Here is a 21,184-nt window from a genome sequence, read left to right on the forward strand (position 1 = left end):
TTTGTTAGGTCCTGCAGCAAATTTGATTTAGGTCCCTACTGCTTTTTTCACAGCGTCCCTTGTACATCACAAATACTGGAATATCTGCAGTTTTAAACACATAAAGACCCAAATTACAACCAGGAATAACCAACACACAATAAAATGTGTACCACACTCTTCCAAAAGCAAAATGGTCTCTTATTCCTTGTATATCTCAGGGATTCTAGGTAGAAACCTGCCTCCACTGAATTTGATACTATTGGGGCACCTCATTTGAACAGGGATAGGATTTCACTATGTACACAGGCACGTGTGTGTGTGTATATATATATATGTACTTACATACACAGAACAAACACTTACCCAACTCTGAAAATTATTCTGAAAAAAATCTGAATGAGAGGTACTAATATTAGTAACAAGTTTTGCTTTTTTTTCCTACTTTGCAGCCAGAGCTCAACACAGCTTTTTTTTTTTTTTTTATGTATATGAAATTATTTATCAAATTATGTTCACCAACTTAATGCTTGCTTTCTAGGCACATTGAAAACCCTTCCTGCAGTTTTCAAACTTAGAAATTTACATGCAACTGATATGTGTTGAGTAACTGCAGGTATCAGCTGGTACAGTGGCATTGCTAACATTTTCCAGTTGAAGAAAACCCACCTAGGAACAGACTTCAGTTATAAACATGTTTGAAATTCAATTCCGTTCAGTATTTTCAAATGCTGCTTAACATACACTGGCTCCTGAGAACACTCCCTATGATGAACATCTTTACTAGAAGGTAAAGACAAACAGAGGAAACTCCACAGCTGAGGAGACCCTGCTCCTCCAGGCAGACAATGGGAGAACTGCTGGCATTTCTCTTTCTGTTCTAACTCCTCAGATAAATGTTAAGGTCACAGGGGAACATCGGAAGTCTCACAGAAGGTACTATATTAGTAGTCTTCCTATCACATTTACAGACTAACACAAAAATGTGGAACTGAGGATTTCATAAACTTCTGCAAATTCAATAGTTATCCACAGGCAATTTTACACATAGTCCTGAAACTTTAGTCTTTCTTATAAGTCATTAATTTAAAGGCTAGTTTAAAACAAATTAAAAACATTTGTAAACTTTAGTCTGTTATAATATATAGACTAGAAAGCCATCCAGATTAGCAATAAATGTTAGAAATGCTACAGAGTCAGACAACAGAACGAGACATTCACAAACAGCCTCTTTAAGTAAACCAACTCAAGTAAAACTACTTATGGCAGCTGTATATAAAGCGAGATTTCTGATCATTTTTATTTTGTAACTTATGTTGTATGTCAAGAGCTAAGTTCTTTCCTTAGGCATCTCTTACTCCAGCTGTCGGGAAACTCTTTGTGCAAAAATTAGGAGTAAATAACTCTGACTTCTGCCCTGGAAGGCAGGGTCCATATGTCTCTTGCATGCTCCTGTGCTACAGAGCAACTTCTGCTGTGCTACGACCACTGATGTTAGCTTCTCCGTTAAACCTCTACAGAGACCAAGAAGGGGGAGATGGAGAATAACTTCTTAACCCCATGACCATTCCAAATGTAAATAAATGCAGACAGACCTCCTAAACACAGGAAGGACCAGGCTGAGGCAGTGTTCAACACCAAACAGTATCAGTCCCTTCAGAGAAAAGCAGAGCTAGGCAGAGGAGCATAATGGGGATTCCTCCATCAGTGAGATCTCCCTCTAATGCTTTAAAAACAGGGTAAATCCTAATTCATAAGGTTTCATGCAGTTTTCAAATAATTTATTGTTATTGCTGGAAACTATTTCAAGTAAGAAAATGTTCAGGAGTCTATGAAGCCAAACATCTCCATGATGATGAGCCTTTTTTAGTCACAACCCTGGTATCACAGACCAGTAACAATAAAAAGGTTTGCAACCCTTTTCCTTTTTCGTAACAGCAATTGCATCAACTGAAAAACACTTGTCTTACCAACACATTCTCCATCCTTAAGTTCATAACCTGGCTGACAGCTCAGTTCCTGGAGACATTTGAATGAACCCATCGTGTTGACACAGTGCTCTCTCCGCTGGCAGGTGTGCGCGTCTGTTACACATTCATTAATGTCTACGAGAAACAGTTAAACAATTCAGTGCCACATATTTATCAAGTGATCTGCCTCTTCCTGCACTTTTGGAAGGAGTCAAAAGCTCAAGTGAAACCATTTCTTCCAAAAGACAGTCTATATAGGCTTCGCTACAGTGTTCTGATGCAAGACTTTTTTTATTCCAGGATCTTTTGTTAACACAGAGTAACTCAAGAGACACAAATTGCAGGGAGATCTCCTTCTCCCCTCTTCCCGAATGATGGCGCAGGCACTGAGGACAAGGGATGGACAGAATGGATTAAATGCAGGGTGAGCAGAGAATCGATAACCAGCTTCTGGTTTACTGACAGAAACCTCCTGGACAACTGAATGAGAAGTGATTAATGCTTATTGCTCATTACCAGCTTTTCATATCTCAGGCAATACATCAGTCCTGCTGCTTCATGCCAGATAGGCAGGAGCTGCTGGTGTGGAACCGTTACAAGAGATTGGTACTGAAACTGCCTGCCTCGCCGAATGTGGCATCACTCATTTCCTAAGGAATGCGTCATTAGAGCTGGATACACAAGAAAATATGGAGAGAGGGATCCTGAAGGCTCAATCAAGTCTGTAAATTCACATTTAAATCTTTAAAGAGATCTGATTTCAGCAGGTGGAGTAGTAGAAAAGTTATTTTTTAAAAATCACTTCAATAACAAGATTGCAGAATGCATTGGAATACGTTGGAATGTATTTCCAATTTGGAAAGGAATACGCCACGCCTTTAAAATGATACATTTTGATAGGCATGGATGAAATAATCTCAAATTCATGCTTTGCTTATTTTAATAGTGAAAGCTAGGAATAGCATGATGAGCAGATACTTATAAACCACAAAAAGGGGTAGAGACTGGGAAGAGAAACTTGCCATTCTCCACAAAATCTTACACGTTCACTGTTCTATATAAAGCAAAGAAGTATTTCTAGAACTAACAAAAGCCAAATGTGACCAGAACCATTACGAATCATCAGGCTTCTCTGGGCATGAAACTGTTTTCATACTAAACAATATAGCAAGTATTGTTTAAATCAGATTTCCATTTTGGCTGTAGGACCTCTTCCTCAATGAAGTACACCACCAGATATACTTCCCTTTGTGGAGCATGAAAACAAAAAAAGCCATTTTAAAAGCTTTTTGCCTTAGAAAACGTGTCAGTTTGTTTTCTACCAAGTAGATGAGGACCAAGCACCAAGGAATTTCGGTTCCTGCTGAAGTCAGCTAGCTGGTGATGTGTGCCAAGTTGTGCAAGACCAGTATGTTAGCTTGTTGCCATTTCACTTATTATTTGTGTTTTCCTTTTGTTGCTATTCTTCACATGCTGCGTACTCGCTTTCCAAAGCCAGCTGATTAATCCTCAGCAAGGTCACTACCACCAGCTGGATATCCTTCTGCCTGTCCCACATGATGTTGCAGTACTTCCACGGAGTGGCAGGTATTTGACTACTCCAAAGATTTTACAGGGTTATGTCCTCCTAATGCTGGTACAGTTTCCCAGTTCCTACACACCAAAATGAAAAGTAAGGAGCAAAATTCTCATATGTGGTCTCGGGGGAGTGGGAGTGACCATACCCAAAACTGAAGCCCCCCTCCCAATGCTGAGAGAAGAATATGAACTGCTGTGGTAGACCTCTCCCACCTATCTACACTTAGTTCTTAAATAAATTTGAGATCTTTTATTTTTTTTTTATTTTAGAGAAAAATGGTTCTGGATAGCCACTTAACAGTATCCAAACCAGGGCAAGACTTTCTACTAGCTATACAACAGATCTCCAATTATCTTTTCTTGCAAACCACAAAAAGCCTTCTCATATAAACAAATCATCAGCACTACACTGCATCATATGAACTGAAGTCAGTTCAGCACGATGTCAGAAGAGCCACTGGGAGGAAAGCATGTTTGTCTGAAATACTACCCAAATAAAGTGGGAAGCATTCCACCTGATTAGCAGGTGTAAATAGGTAAAAAGAAGGTTCAGATTTCCAAGAGAAAAAGAAATCTAATATAATTTCATGTTTTGTTTATCTTTTTTGATTCAATTTTCAAATTTCTAAGTACTCGTGCAAATAAGCAGAACCGGCCGGAATGCATTTGAGGAAATTAAAATTATGGAAACTGGAAGCTTATGTACCGAATTTCTGCTTTCAATGAAAGTTTTGTGCACAAGTGACACACTGATGATCTCTAAAGCCTAATGATTGTGGCTTGGGCTGAGATGGGAGCCTTAAACTATTAGCCATGCAGTATGCAAAGCTCCACTCTTTCCTCCATCTCTGGTATCAGGCCAGTTGCCAGCCCACCAAAGTTCCTTTTTCATTTTATTAAACAGGCATGCCCTTTTTTGTTCCTTTTTCTAAATGGTCATGCCCCAGAATGAGATCTCAGAAGACTTGCAGCATCTTTCTCATGAGTTCCCATCTGTCCATGACATCACAGAACAGTGTCCCTCAGCATGAGCGTGAGGTGGGAGAAGGCACTGTTGGGAACATGGTCCCAGTCTGTGCTGGGGCAGCACACGAGCTCTCCTGTGCTGGCTCTCTTCAGCCCAGGCTGCACCTAGTGTCATTTTGCTCTACCATTATGGCACAAGGTAGAGGGGAGTGAGGACTGAAAACATGTTTATAAAACAGGACACTCTCTCTTATTTTCTTCCCTGTTCATTATCCATAAAATCAAGAGTGCCCATAACCCATCTCTCTTCAGTACTGCAAAACAACTGAATTAGTCAGTACAATGCTTGACAGAGCACTAGGAAAAACATGAGTTATGTTTTCACTTTGAAACAAAGTTAATTCCCAACATCAGACCAGCTGTAGTCTTCATACAACACAATTATGGTTCTGAGGTAGGGCAAGATTATATTTAAAAAAAAAAAAACAACAGGAATAAGAGGAAAAATAATCCAGTAATAAATTAAAAAAAAAGTCACGCAGTTCATTTTTGAGAAATCTACTAGGTCTATGTGTGTGGCAACAACATTACTCACTTTATGTCAGTAAAAACCAAAATGAAATGTAATTGTGTAATAGCTCTTCTTTCCCTGGAATTGTTGAAAACAGCAACATATATGTGACCCCTGAGCATATCTGTTGTATCTAAGAAGTTGACATTTTTGCAAAGAAATATCAACATTTACCTAGTACTATTTTTTTCCAATACGTACTTCAACATTAAAAAATAATCTTTATACATGTTTTATAAAAATGTGAAATACAAACTTTTTTTTCCTCTGCATCTGTCGTTTCTCATGGGTTTTTTTTCTCTCCAAATTACTTCAGCTCAATTTGTTTCATGGAATACATCTGTTTAATTTAGACCTGTTGTTATTTTTCAACCATCCATCTCATGCTCACACACAGTCCCTATGGTTCAGCAATAAAATGACCACTTATGGCTCACCCTGGCAGGAGGGAAAATGTAGATGAGAGTAGCAAAGAAAGTAGCAAAGCATTCCCCCATCAGTGTGCATGTGGGTGGTGGTAATGACTTTGCCTGAAAGTCACCAGGAAAAGCAATCCACATTAAAAACCTCCAACCTGGCTCTTATCTCTGGAGAACATGGAGTTTTCAAGCCTAGACATTTTAATATCTGTTCACAAAGTTATACAAAGCTGGTGTGTGCAAGCTATTTAAACAGCTGGTGACTCTTCATTGTGCACGGTTGGCTTCCAGAAATTCTGGATATCTGCTCTTGAATGCACCTGGAATGATAATTTTCCACAGTTTGACTAAAGGAAATTCAACAGATAAAAGGTTATCAGCTGTTTGGTTGCTGTGCAAAGATTGTTCCTCCCATCCCTAAAATATGCAAAGAGTAACATCATTAAAACAATAACTTGCAAACAAATTACCAAAGCTTTCCTCACGGCGTTTGAGATAGCTCATGATGGAGCACACAAGCAGTTAAGCTGGAAAAGGATACCTTAGGCAAATACGGCTGCAATGAGGCAGTTGAACAAAACAGAAACCACAGTATGCTTGTGGCTTTCCTCTGACTAGCAAAGTAGGAAAAATGTGAAATACAGCAAAGTTCTCCAGGCACCACACAGAGCAGAGCTGTATAAGAGTACAGAGCGCACAGGGTATATCTATCAAAAAAGAAAGAGAAACTTTAAATTTTTCTAGATTATTTACAAGGACACCTGTAAAAACCTGACTTACATTACAGAAATACAGAGGTTTGATATTTAGTGAGGGAGAAGAGGATCTTCTAGCTTTACAAATGAGAGTTGTATCTTTCATTTTATTAGCAATGCCTGAGGTTTCTCTTGCATCAGTCACAATAAAATTCTGTTATAATGTCATGGGGTAGAGGACAGGAGAGGAAAATAGTGAATAAAAGGAAGCACTTGGCATCTTCTATAGCACCTTCCGCCAAAGTTGCTAACAAACATGCATTAATTTAGTTTCAAAACACTCCTGGGAGATGTAAAAAAGGACAGGTACATCCATACTGCACAGTCCAGGCAAAACATCAAGGGATTAAATGGCAAGATTTTCAGAAGCAGAATGCAAGGTGAGGCAGTTCCTTCAGCTGCTCACTTACCAGACCTTCTATTCAGAAGTGTGGCACATGCAGCAGGCTCTGTGAAAGCCATGAAACACACCATGCAGACTGTGGCCAGCTACAAATACCATCTTCCACCTCACAGTCTGGTATGCTGTCTGTAAAGGCATTCTTCCTTCCAGTGGTGTTCTGTCAGCCATTAAATTTGAACTAGATAATTTCATTAGTTTTCTATGCTTACCAGTATCTCTGATTTCAAAATAAAATAGTATTTTTTTAAAAAAAATATCCAATTTTGACAATTACAGAAGATGGTACATCACATTTCTGCTCTAAACTATGACACTGTCCAAACTTTCCTGCTCATGCCCTCATGCCATATGATGGTCATTAATAAGAGGAGATCACAGAGCTTTAAAAGACAGAAACAAAACCAAAGCTGTGATGGTCAGAAAAACAATGTTATAAACATAGGGAGGAAGACAGGGACGGAGAATGTGAATGTATTCACACATGACATTACAGTCACAGGCACTGCTGCTTCCGTTAACGACTAGAGGTCTCCATTTTTCCAGGCATTTCCACTGAGCACTGCTGCAGCTCAGGTACCTCCTAAACCTGCCTGAGAAAAATTCAGACCTCATCTTTTTGAAGCAAATTAAGTCCTCATAAATATACTTGTAAAAATAGAGTAAATGTAAAAATAGAACTTAAATAGCAAGGACGATACAGCAGAATTATGGTGAATCTTTGACGGTTACACAAAGAGATTTGTGCCAGAATCAACAAAGGACTAATCTGAATTTTAAAATTCCATCACTTTCGAATGGATCTTTTCCACTGCCCAGATTTATGCAGATTTCTTGAGCTCTATTTATGAAGTTTTGTTGTTTCATGATGTCTGGGGACTTGGCAGTATTGACATTGTCCAGAGGGATCTGGACACATACACATACACATGTCCAGAGGGATCAACTGCTATGTTTTCTTAGTCAGTTTAATAGTCATCAGTACTGCTGTGGTCATCATACCTATGGACTTTTATGACTTTTGCACAAAGTTATATGTATCCTGAGAATGTACTGCTAGGGAAAAAGCCAAATGGCATACAACTCATGATGTTAAGTGGCTGAGCAAATGGTGCACATGTGTTTTTACTAACTCATATTTAAATGTCATATGCAAAGATGGCCAGAGAGCCTTTTTGCACAAATGGTTTAAATGCATTGCGGAGCATGAAGAATTATGATGCTGTGGTAAATGGCTTATACCTATCATCTTACCAACACATTTTCTATGCCTGTTGAGTATAAAGCCCTCTGCACAGATCACTCTGTGGCTGACACAGTAGAATGATCCCAGTGTGTTCACACATAATTGGCCTCTGGAACAAGCGTGAGCACCTGTGAGGCACTCATCCAAATCTATATCAACATGTTGCAACCAAAAGGGAAAAATAGAATTCTATTAGAACAATTTCTGAAACGAAACAACACTTCTTTCATGCTGGAGATGCCTAAATGAAGTGTGTTGGAGCTACTATATCAGCACCGTGCTACAATACATACAGTGTTACGCTGAAAACAGGGCTGGAATAAACCCTCGGCGATCATCTCATCCTTGCTCACACCCCTACACTTTTTGTCATTCCAGAAAGAGCCATTCTTAAAAACAGGCAGTCACACAGAGGCAACACACACTTCTTGGCAGGAAATGTGTTTCAGCAAACCACCACCCTTACCATCAAATACTTACTTTAGCGTAGATTATAAATGTCCCTTGCTACAATTTAAACTCACTATTTCCACTGACACTTCTGAATTTTTTCACCTCCTGTTGGAAAACGATTGCCTTGAAATGCCCATTTTGATTCTGACATTAATTAATCAAATTAGCTTCCACCACACTTGAGTAAGCAATGCACAGTGAATATATTATCTGGTGATATTAAATTCCAATTTTCTTCATGGACTATCTGGAATTTCATGAAAATTATTCGTTATTCAATAAGATCTGAGATTAAGAGTGATGTGGATCACTTGTGAGCAATTCCGAGTATCAGAAGCTTCTACTTGCATTTCACTGCTGGCTGTTATTGCTCCCATACTTATAGATTTATAATTAAAGTATGTCACAGGGCATTGCTTCTGACCCCCAAAATCTTTCCCTAGCAAGCATACCCTTTGTCACTACCCAGACTTGTCCCTAAAAATGTATATAATGTGAACAATCATGATGCAGCTTTGGAATTTACTGTTTGTCACTGTGCAGGCCTGAGCTTCAGTGTCAAGTGAAACACATGGAGCTGGACCAGCTCACAGCGAAGCCTCATTGAATCCAGGTTTTCAAGGCAAGCAGAAATCAAAACAAAGAAAACAGGTGACAAGGCACAGCTGTAGGTCTAAGGGCGTTCTGCAGGTCAGCAAATGTGCCTGTGTCCTGCGAGCTGCTCCTGTTCTCAGGAGGAAAAGCTGCGTGTCCATAGCTGTGTAGGCAGACACTCGGGAGGAATAGTAGTGGGAACAGAAACCAAGAGGGCTGAAAAAAAGCCTGGAACATCAGAGGAAAAGAGCACAAATCCAGGCCTGCCTTCACCTGAAGTCCCCAGGTAACAGGCACACTGGATAGACACGCTTCAGGAGTTATCTGTGAAGCAGATCTGGTATTCCTTCTGCCAAATAGCCTCTGTATTGCCACTTGCAATTCACAGTAGAGAAGGAGCCCTCAGAGAAACACCTATGGGTATGAGATATAAAACTGCTTTAAACCCTGTCTCTGTGGTGAACTGAACCACTTACCTTCACAAGAAAACCTATCAGCCATGATCGTATATCCAGACAAACAAGAGCATACAACATTTCCTTCCACGATATTGCAGATGTGCTTGCAGGGGCCGTTATCTATACAAAGCAAAATTGCATCATACATTAGCATTCTCAACACAGATCAGCTGAAGTAACAAACCTCTGAGTCATCCAAATAAAATCCCAATTTAGGCAACAGGGAATGCAGTTTGTAAACAATCTGTCCAGGCAGCTCTAATCACTATTTACAACCCTCCTACAGAAACACACCTGTGCCCCTCCTACCTGTATTGCTTGCCTTATGCTGCACTGCTTACTTTAAACTAAATAGCAGGTGTGTAACAACCCTGAAGCCAGAGTAAAGCCTCAAATTACTTCCTCAGGTCTCCCCTGACATTTCCTCAGCCTTATGCCAGAGGTAACCGATTAAGGATGTGCACTGGAATCAGATTGGTGAAAGGATGCATGAAATTTTATTCTGGCTCTCTAAACATTCCTCACTTGTCTGCATCTGCAGTTTACACCTCCAACATACCTTTACATTTATCCTGCCCTTCTTGTAAGGACATGATGAGAAGAGGCTGAGAAGGAGAGGCTGCTGGAGGGATGGTGGCTTCTGCTTCCAGCCTCTCCACCTGTCCTCTGTCAGGATCTGTAAGGCAAGGGAGGCAGAGATGGATCACAGACAGCATCATCTCCACCAGACACCCCATGGCAAGGGTCCTCATCCCATCCATCCCACTCCCTCACGATTTGTAGGAGGAAACATTTTGGTGTCCTGGACAACTGTCTATGTGTGGGGTGAACAGTTGCTTTTGGAAGCTGCCATCTGATATGAACAACTGCCTGACAGCTCTCTCTCTCTCTGAGATACTCACGAACATCATGGATAATTTCTGTAAAATATTGCAACACCTAATGAATAAACCAGAAAGTGCTAATTCTACTTTTAAAAATATTGCTATATTGTAAATACAGTGGCTGTCTTTCATTCAGTATATGATGAAGGAAAAAGCCAAACCCACGCCAAGTCTTTAAACATATTCTGTACATGCTGTTTCAACACAGATGAAGAGCAGACGCTCACCTTTACAAGCATGGGATACTCTGGAATGACTTTTACACAGCCAAGTGGAAAATATGACAGCTGCTATCTGTCATGAAGATTTTCAACAAAGTAATGTTAAAGGTATCAGAATAGTTAAAAAAAGAAGCAGCTCTGTTACATCAATAAGAATAATGCAGTTTATCAATATCAACAAACTAGAAGCCTAAATCTGTAAGGCAGAATTGTTCTTTAAGAGGGATGTGTCCTTTTCCCATTGATTTGGGTTCAAGTGTCACCTGGAGCACAGTGTGAGCCACCATGCAATGACATTAAATGACTGTGTGACTGCAATACAGGTTTGGGGTACAGGAAGAGCAATTTCACCTGAAACCAAAATGAAATCACAGGCATACAATGGGCTGTGACACACAGGCAAATGAAAGTCACCTGCTTGTGGTATAGCCTGAATGATTTCCCCAGAGAGAGCAGAGAAGCAAGAAGCAGCTTTTGAAGTTTCATCAAAGTATGCTTTCTCCCTGCCTCACAGACCCACTGCAAGGACATCACTACTTCCAAGCCTTGTGAAAAAGTGTGACATGTTTTAAAAAACAAAAATTAAATACAAAAACATTCTCAGTCCAGCAAAAAGCTGGAAATGTACTGGGACAGGTACAAATACAAAAGCATTATATCTAACCACAGTAGTAAAAATTCCCCAACGGTATGAGATTCAAAACTGTCTGGGGTCTCCATGCACAGGCCACACCACAGAGATGGGCACATACACAGAGGATAAATGAGAAATAAAAGGCTGCTGTGCCACATTGCCAGGTAGAGCACATTGGATTGGCCAAGCGTAGCAAGCGTGGTGCCCTGCCCTGCCCCCTCCCTCAGCCAGCCTTTAACCTGGCCCAGGATTCCAGGATGACAGCAGCAACTCTGCCTCGCTTCGCTCCTCCTCTGTGTCTCAGATGTCTCGCTCACAGTCTCCTACCCTTGTCACAATCCTCCACCTCAGCTGAGCTCTGTAAATCCTCTACATGTCTTGGCACAGCCATAAGCACTGCAGTCTTGCAGATCTGCCAAGATGACTGACTATCCTGATACTAGATTTATTAACCCAAATCTGCACTTCAACAGAGTTTGTAGTGGGAGAAGCAAAGCAAAGCAAAGCAAAGCAGAACAAAACCACACATACACTCCAGGTGAACAACCAAGCCAAATTTTGCAGGGCTAAAGTAAGAACCATTTTCTTTGCTTCTTTTGGATTAGGTTCCTTCCCCAGAATTTTAATATAAACAACAGGGCAGACAGCTGCCGCAGACACACTGTCAAACACGTTACTGATGTAAGTGTTGTAACATCACGTTGAAAAGAATGACATAACGAATGCTCATTGTTTGGCTTGGGCAGAAACTATTTGAAGTCTACGGAATTTTGTCATTGGATGGCAACACTTGTTTTGCTTGTTAAATAACTGAAAGCACTTGTAACTAATATAAGGTTTCAACTTTTCAAGTTATCTGATCTGAAATCTTGCCATTGGAGAACTCCAGACATCAAAACAATTACAACACAATAGACTCGCTTTTCAAGACTTCCACCACACTAGATATATTTAGATTTTGTATCACTGAAAGATGTTAATGATTTTAGATAAAAATCAAAGTTCAGGAAGCAATGCTGTCTGTTTGAACTGAGTAAAGTTTATTTAAAGGAAAGCTAACTGTGAAATACAAAATGACTCTAAGAAGAAAAGGTATTTCATTAAGAATATTCACAAATCCTCTTCTGAAAAGCAAAAAGAGTTGATCTGAAGATATTAAATACCACCTGATCTCATGCCACTGATATACAAAAATAAGGTATAATTAAGTTTCCTAAATGTTTTTTTTTCCTTACATTATTAACCTGTCCAATTTCTATGGAAAATGTCCATGCATCAAAACCCATAAAAAACCTCACAGAAACTACAGAGAAAGTAAAGAAAAGTTTGGTAGATCAATGCAGGTGGCACAAAGACCATCATTCATGGTGTTTCCTGCCCATTTTCTCACCTGGAGAGCAGCTAGTCCCATCATCTTGCAAAGTGAATTCTGGAAAACACGAACACTTGTAGGACCCCACAGTGTTTATACACAAATGCTGACAGAGTTCCCCACCATAGATAAGACATTCATCCAGGTCATCTCCAGGCAGGTTATTTGACAGTTCAGCTTCATTGCTGATGGACAAAGCTTCATTGTGATCTTCCATCTCTGAAACTACAAGAGGACACCACTTGCTGGTTCTCTAATACATGCTTTAGCATTAGCGCCATACAGTATGGAGTGTTTGGTCACACAAACTCCAGACACAGTCAAATCTACTCAGAACACTTAGCCCAAGGACAAGAGAGAATGAACCCAACCTGAAGGTAAGACCATGGTGCTGAAGGTCCACCACCTCCTTCCATAACAGGCTGGAGGGACAGACATTTTACAGGAGTCACTGAGAAATATGTGGGAGATGTGACCGTGGGAGGTTACAACCTCACCTTTCACACCGACTACTAACACCATTGCTATCGTTTTTTGAACTAAGATATCACACTGAAGCCCCATCTGAAATTGGCCCCACTAAAGAACTACACCGAATTTCAAATTTCAGGAAAAAAAACTTATCCAGTTGGTTTGGAAACTCTTTTCAACACCACTATTAATTTATGGGCTACTTCTGTAACTAGCATTTACAAAAATTCTGGGACCACTTAAGAGTGACAGGGCTACCCTACCTACTCCTTTTAAACACTGGCAAAAGCACTATTCTTTCCATTTCCTGACCAAGTTTGACAAGACTTTCTGTGACGCTAAAATTAATTGTTCAGCGAGTTTCTCAGTCGGCTTTTCTGAAACACATACAACACAAACTTTCTTGCCCAGTGAGGTCTCAGCTAGGTTGAAATAAAACCTTACATTTGTTGGCAAGAGAAAATACACATTTAATTTATGAGAAAAGAATGCACAAAACTTGAACCCTAGCGTATGCAGGAGGTTACCATGCAACTCGTGCATGACAAGTGGCTACAGAGTGATGCTGGAAGGAGTGTGACATTGGGCTGAGGGAGGAAGCATAACTGTCCAAGCTCCAGATCTGTCATGCCTCTCTGCCTGCAGGGATTTGACTTGGCTCCTCAGCATCACTATGCTCATATGTTGGAAGAGTGAAAACAAACGGCAGTGCTCTGGGGCTTCTCCAGAGTGTGCTGTGAGAAAGCTGCTGTGATGTTCACCAAAACAAGAGGAAATCTATTCCCAGGATGTTTCATTGGTATCATAATCCACGGGACTACTTTGTCTGGAAAAAACTTGTAATTTGCTTTGCACAGACTCTTTCAGGATTTCTTCTGCTAAAAATACAATGACCAGCTTCAACTTTGCTTCTCACCAAGGCTTCTTACTAGTGGCAGGTCCCTGTACCGTGTGACTCAGAGGGGAAAAACAAACAAAACCCCGAAGTACTAAAGAAGGCATGTTTTAAGGATCAGAAACACCTACATATTTTTTTTTCCTTTTTCAGAACTGCTTTAAGAACAAGGAAGTCTATACTTGATCTGAGAGAGAAGGCAACTGTGCTCCTGTGGCATTACTCCTTCTAGCATCTCCCCATGTGACCACATGAGACAGAGACCTTATCTGCAATGTCTTCAAATACATAAATGGGCACTTACCTTTCTCAGGTGTCACTGTTGGCAAAGGTTCAGGATGCCTTTTTATTTCTGGATGGATAAAGTGATCTCCTCCTTCACAGCAGGACAGCATCACATGACTGCAGGGGTAGCCCAGATTTATGTTGGACTCACAGGTTTTCCCCTCGCTCCTTAATCGCAGGCCCAGGTTACAGCAATCGCAGCATTGCTGCAAAAGGAGGAGACTATCAGCAACAAGAATTTAACAGTCTGTTTCAGGGATAAGACCACACACACACCTGGAACTGATCTGTGCTTCCTTTAACAGTGGAGCATCTGGAAAAGCACTTTGGGTTTAGACAGTTGCAAACATCAAAGCTTTACTTGTGCTGGTTTTTGCCCTCCTGCACAAACAGGTCAAATGCAACCAAGGCTAAACACAAAGCCTGTGACAATGGTTTCAGCAACGTGCGTGCAAGGAAGTAGTGGTGCCACAGATCACCTCTTCCTAGCTAGCTCTTGCACACAGCCATTGCTTTGAATATAGTAGATTATAGACAATACAGATCTATACCTCCCTGCGTTAGATCTCAAAAAAATGGTTAGTTGCTTGAAGCAACGTGAAAGGGTTCATAAATATCTTGCATGGGCATAAGGATCATCATCAGCATCTGAGCTCTGTCAGTATGTCAGTAAAGACTTTGCCCTATGCACCGCTGCCCTGCAAACCTGCTATGACCTTTAGTTACGTGACTGTCCTGGACAGCATCCCGCTGAGACAGTGGCTAGAGAAAGGCCAGGGTGTGTGTTATGAGCTGTCTGCCTGCCTTTTCTTTCCTGAGCATAGCTAAGCAGCAGCTTCACTGACAGGCTGATGCAGCGGGGCATCCCTGAAATGTGGCCTCTCATGCATTTTCCTCTGCTGCAAGTGGCAGACAAAAACTGTATCACGCTTTACTCGGTCACATACAAATCTATTGCACAGTCAGGCCACAGAAATGCATCAGATAAATTATATCAAATTCAAAAAGTCCACACTATGTGTATGCATAGTGGATACCAAATCAAGCAAGGAAGCGGAGGAGCTGTAAGTCTCTGCTACAGGTTATATGTGAATTGGAGATGCCTGTCTGGATTTAAATCTAAGCGTCCTGACTTCCCTAATATATACATTTAGATGCTTTCACTGGCAGTATAGTTGTAAAATGCAGAGCCTCCTTCCCTCTGCAACAACTTTGACAGTCAAGACATCCAGCCCAGCAGCGGTCATTTGTCGTCTGCAGCCACACTGCAATAGCCTCTGAACCAGGAGAAGCAATTTCAGTCTACTCAAATATTCAGTCTATGAACAAGCGTCAGACACATAAAACGAAGGTTGTAATTCAAACTGGCACCAGTTAGCTATGTCAACAGAAAGTCCAAGGACGGAAGAGAAGAAAACTGAACTAAGCTCCCTCTTCCCAGGAGAGAGATCTGTGACCTGAGGCAATCAAATAAGAGAAGCAGTGTTGTAAGGGTTGGACACAGTATGGAAATGGGAAGGAATCACTTTTCATGATTAGCAAACCTAGACGGGCATTCACATTAAAACAGAGTCTGTCTCCACTAGGGAGACAGGGAAACTTGTCCACCAGCAGCTCAGTCTGCAGAAACTCTTCTGCTGAGTCACTTTATTCAAGATTCAAACACTGTAGCTTTAGGGTTTCTTGAGCATTTCACACGCAGTATGTACCCCTTGCATGTTTGACCCAGTACCTATGACTACAGCTCATGTTTTATGGCCTGCTTCCTGATCTGAAAAATCCCCAAACGTCACAACCAGTAGACATTATTCACATTTGCAAATATGCACAGCCAGGAAGAGTTGCCTTTACGTGCCCAAATACATGTTTGTAAAAAATTTACAGTACAGGTCCTGAAGATGCTGAATATTTTTTTTTTTATACTAAATGGGCTAAATCATCTTTTCAAAAGAAGTATTTTAAAAAAATAATGATCCAGCTATAATGGATGGTGGTCATGCTAGAAAAGAGAAAAATCCTGTTTTCATCCTTCCCAAATCCAGAATCCCCAAATTAAAATTTTATGAACTGAAAATTCTACCTTCTATAAATATTTTTAATTTTGGTACAATTTTTGCAGCTTCAGTATGCAAAATAGAAGAAGTTAAGGACAATACATGTTTTTACTCAAGTATTGTAAAATGTTGGAATATTTGCCTTGAAGAACATGGCTTTTTTCAGTCATAGTTTTGATTCACAATTTAGCCCATGTGCAGGCATCACAGAGGGTATTAAGTCAGTCATACACTTCTGGGTTTACATATTTTCCAGATGAATACAAGTGTCTCATTTTCCAGTGGAAAAACTTGTTCGTTGGAAAGTTCCTACTAAAATGCAAAAACTTGAATATCTTGATCTCCTATTAGCTACCTTTTGAACTTACCAGAATTCTACAATTGATTTAATAACAACGAAAATTATTTTTACATTGCAATCAAGAAACACACCCCGAGAACTACTGTTTGATTCACAACTTTCTATGTTCTTCTCAAAAATATCTTTGCTAGAATCCAGCATAACTGCATTTACCATGGTGGTGTCTTCATCTACTAGGAAGAAGTCCCTAAACATGTGCTTTTTAGAGTAAATAACAATTAAAAGCAGCCTAAGATGAAGTTGTATTGAACAGAAGCTGAATGCTTCGATCTAAAGAACTGGCACTGCTGCATTCATCTTGAAGCAAAAATAAAGACCCCACATCAAAGATGCCTGAAGAAGACCTACACACATTAGTTACCTGGAAGAAAACCTCTGGCTTTTAGCAGGACAGCATAAACACTTTTTACAAAGTCTTTGGGGAAACAAACTTATCTTTCCACATTCCAGACAACCTTTTTGATTTACAACACCCAGACACAGCAGTCACTAATAGCAGAGCGGATCAGGGGAAACACTGTGATGCACTGTCAGCGCTTTCTGTGAGGTCACCTCTGGAAGAATGTTTAACTATAACAACATTAGAAAGCCTTTCTTAAAGTCTCAACAGTCCCAGTATTTCATTTTTTTTCCAAGCAGTAGCTGCAATGACTAAATAGCTAAAGGAGCTTAAAAGGAAGGCAAAGCTATCCCTTCAATAATTTTACCATTTCAGATGGTTTCTCTTGAAGGAAAACATTACATTGGAACTGGCACGAGGAGCTAGTCCATGAGAGTATTTTGTAACTTTTTTCAGTTCAGACAGGAATGATGAAGTTTTCCCACTCTACTTCTTTCTAAGGAATGGCATGTGTGATAAGACTTACTCTACGGCTTGTGCTCTGTCTGGCATGCAAAAGAACCATGGTGAAAACCTAAGAATAATAATTCTGTCTCACTTCAGAAATATTAATGTCTTCTCCCAAATGCACAAATTCTCTTTTTATTCTAATGGTGGACTCCAGACCAAAGTAAATAGTAGTTCTGGAAATGACAAATCGGCATAGCTAATTAAACTTTAAAATCCACAGTAGATGTCCACGTATCTTGCTTTTCCAGTGAACAATTATCCGCAAGCATCGCCGATGTATAAGAAGAGACAGAACTAATCAGTTTCCTGCTGAGACAGCGGAAGCTGCTATTAAGCTTAGATATAGCTATGTAAATTATTATCAGAGTGAAATGAATTCTGAAATGCACCCTTCTGTTAAAAAAAGGCAAGTAAGCAAGCAAGATGCTGAATCTTCAAACTGGTTTAAATTGGTTTGGCTCCACTGATTCTCATAAAGCAAATCTCATTTATATAAGCTGAGGCTGTGGGTCAGGATTTGTGATTTGAACCATTCGTTAATGATCTGCCTTTATTTATGAACAAGAGCTTCCATCATCATCTAAAATGCTTGTTCCTCTCATCCATCGTTTTATTCGACTGAGAAATGAGGCTGCAATTCAACACTGTAGCTAAGCAAACTGTTCAGTAATGGGTTTTGCATTATATCTTCAATTAAGTTTTGCCCTATCATTTTCTAAGTTCTTCCACACCATAGATATAAAAACTGAAATGGTCTTTTCAGATACTTCCAAAGCGAGAAGGCAAAAGTAATACAGCAAGTTAAATCTTAAAAATGGAGATGGAAATAATTCAAAACAACATTACTGTGAAGTTTCAAAAGGGGCTGCATCACCAGGCAGTTGAAACCTAAATACCAACAGTGTAATTTCCCTGCCACATTCCTGCGACTTTATAATTTTCTGTGCTCCATAATAATATATGAAGAAATTACTGCTAAATGCAGGAAATGAGGACACCTTCAATATTCAGAACAAAACCTATAAAAGCATCAGAGTAACCTACCTTATACGAAGATCCTCCACAGGGGTCACTTTCCTCTGGTCCACACACATCTCCTTCCTTCGCAGCAATCATGCCAGCCAGGCAACTGTTCTCCTTTACGGTGGAGACACAACACTGCTTCTGAGCAATTCTGCAAAGGATCACAGAGGTCATGTCTTCACTGACATTGAGAAGACATTGGGATGGGGTGCAAAAAAGCCAGACCTATTGGATTCACAGTACGTTCCACAGATTTGGTCTCTCTTTGACATAGGTGTCAATACTAGTATAATACAGATACTATCACCAACCTTTGCTGGATATATTTTTTTCCTCATTTCTAACAAAAATATGTACTGATAAATGCTCAAGGAGTCTTGTGTTTAGGTCACTATCTGGTCACCAATACCCCTTACAGCTCATCTGTGTTTGTGCAACAGTCCTCTTCCCCATGTTTTGCTTCTCAGAAGTCTTCCGAAGATTTCAGAAACAGAAAACAGACAGAAACCTTCTTCCCTGCAAAACACTTGTACACACTTACTTCTTCACCAGTCAGAGGACTGAAGCTCTGGACAGGACTTAAGGAAAGTGTCACATCACAAACCCGCTATAAACTCTCCTTTATAGCCCTGCAGATTGTTACGCACAATTTAAGCTTTCCTCTAACTTCAGTTATGAAAGAGAAGGTTATGGGTGACTTGATCACTGTATATGAAGTACTTGGGGAATGTAAATTTCCTATATATGGCTCTTCAAATCAAACATTTTAACAAGATTCACTGAAGGTTGAAATGAAACAGATTAAAAATCTAAATGGCAAATCCCTAAAAGAAATGTAATAGACGTTCACTGAAATAATAAAATAAGCTTCCCTACTATTTTAAAGTCTATAGTGTGTTCCCCCCCCGCCCCTTTGAAGAGGTATGTGCTTCTTTCATTCACATACAAAAGGGCAGCGAAAATGACACAGTCCCTTTGGTTTCACTCCATGACCCAGTCTCTCAATCCACGCAGCATGGGACCAGCAGCACTCTGGGCTGGGGGGGGAAGGGCCCCTGTGATGGGGAAGGGTGAGGACTGAGAGCTGCAGGCCACAAGAATTATCCTGAGGGGGTTATGTTGAGTACGTGACCTGTGGAATGGGCCTATGTGACACAGATGAACATGTTAAAACTCAGATGAAATAACATATTATGTTATGAGTAAGGGTAAATTTCTGTCCTGGACAGATTTGGTGGCATGAAGGACTTAAGGAAAGTTTTTCTTTTTCCAAGAATAACCTTGGTGTCTAAGTATCTCTTGCCGATGCGCTGCTGCAGGGCACACTGCTTTCTGGGGTACCCTGGTAATGGTGAGTGGGAGGTTGATGCATTTTAACAGCCAGCGCATCATAGCAAAGCAATTCTCCTGCAACAGAAATACTTGCAAGCAAATAACTTTTGTCAGTCAGATACCATTATTACTGCAATAAAATACAGTTATCCTAGGAAACAAAACCTTCTCTTTTCTGGGAAGAATATATTTCCAACTCACAGTTTTCATCTTAATGCTTCAATTAAAATAATAATAAATAAAAAAAGGTGGGGGGTAGGAAAAGGAAAGGGATGTCTCTTTTTCCAGTAGAAACCAGCCAGTGACAGCCACTTTGCTACTTTTGCTGATACCAATGGACTGCTGTGCCAGCTTTACGTTAATATTTTTATGCTGGATAGCGTAAGAGATGTGTAACCAAAAAGCAGTGGTTTGAGTTTGACTACAGGAAGGGGATTACCACCTCCCCGTGCTTCTTTTTCAAGGAGGTTAGTTTTCTAATCCAGTATTAATTGCCAACTGGAGAAATACAATTTTTTGATAAATGAGTTGTTATTATCCAAATATAATAAAGTACCAGTAATTTAGCTATTATAGTTTACATAAGACATCCAAGCTTTCATTTTAAAAAAAACCCTAGCTGAAAGTTATTATCGTTTGTAGAAATAACAAAATGCTATTAGAAGTATTTTTATCTGTGGAAATTGTTTACCATATTAAAACACTGACATCTCTATAGATTCGTGTTCTTCTGCAACGTGACATTTAGCCATGAGAAATTCCTTTCATGTACGAAATAAAGAGTAGAAACAGTATTGCCTGGAGCACTGGAGTATCACTGGCCAGTTTTTATTTCAGTATTTAACTATCACCACTGCTGTTTCAGCTACTCCATTACCAGAAAATTATTTGGGAACACACAGTGTTAACCACATTCTCTTGTTTTTTCTTCACAAACCTACTCTTCACAGACCAGATAAATGAGTTGTTGGTTCAAAGAAGATTCAAAATATTTCTGCTTTAGGGAAAGAGTAAATGGTTAAGATCAGTGAGATGACATCCATGTATTAAACTGATGTGAGTCTCTAACTGGGACACAGTGTCAGCAAAAAGCAGGATTCATACTTGTACAGCTGATGTAAATGCCACCCAGATAAACACTGCTCTGTTACGATAAAACACGTATCAGTTATGAAAAACACTTATCAATTATGAGATAAAAACTGCTATACTGGCCAGATGAGATTTCATCTAGCCTAACATCCTATTTCTGATACAGCCAGTGGTTCAAGCTCTGGGAGTATTTTTACATCTGGCTATCGACTGGCTATCTAAGGATTTTCTGTAACTTGCTTTATTCATCTAGTTACTACACCTGACCTCTTTTAGGTAGTTCCAGTTCCCATCCTGCAGTTAGTGTTGTTGGTCACTACA

General features: G+C 40.0%; 1 protein-coding gene across 10 annotated transcripts in view; it reads right to left on the reverse strand.

The window, feature by feature from the left end:
- FBLN2 (fibulin 2) overlaps positions 1–21,184 on the reverse strand; it is a 106,404-nt gene that overhangs the window by 13,149 nt on the left and 72,071 nt on the right. For all 10 annotated transcript variants that reach the window (XM_055805767.1, XM_055805768.1, XM_055805769.1 and 7 more), the window contains 6 exons: positions 18,461–18,590; positions 14,171–14,357; positions 12,519–12,725; positions 9,949–10,065; positions 9,408–9,509; positions 1,950–2,084 (listed from right to left, as the gene is read on the reverse strand). In XM_055805767.1, the coding sequence (XP_055661742.1) occupies positions 1,950–2,084; positions 9,408–9,509; positions 9,949–10,065; positions 12,519–12,725; positions 14,171–14,357; positions 18,461–18,590 (878 nt within the window). The remainder of the gene's footprint in view (positions 1–1,949; positions 2,085–9,407; positions 9,510–9,948; positions 10,066–12,518; positions 12,726–14,170; positions 14,358–18,460; positions 18,591–21,184) is intronic.

The sequence above is a fragment of the Falco peregrinus genome, chromosome 5, assembly GCF_023634155.1.
Source record: "Falco peregrinus isolate bFalPer1 chromosome 5, bFalPer1.pri, whole genome shotgun sequence".
Classification (NCBI taxonomy): domain Eukaryota; kingdom Metazoa; phylum Chordata; class Aves; order Falconiformes; family Falconidae; genus Falco; species Falco peregrinus.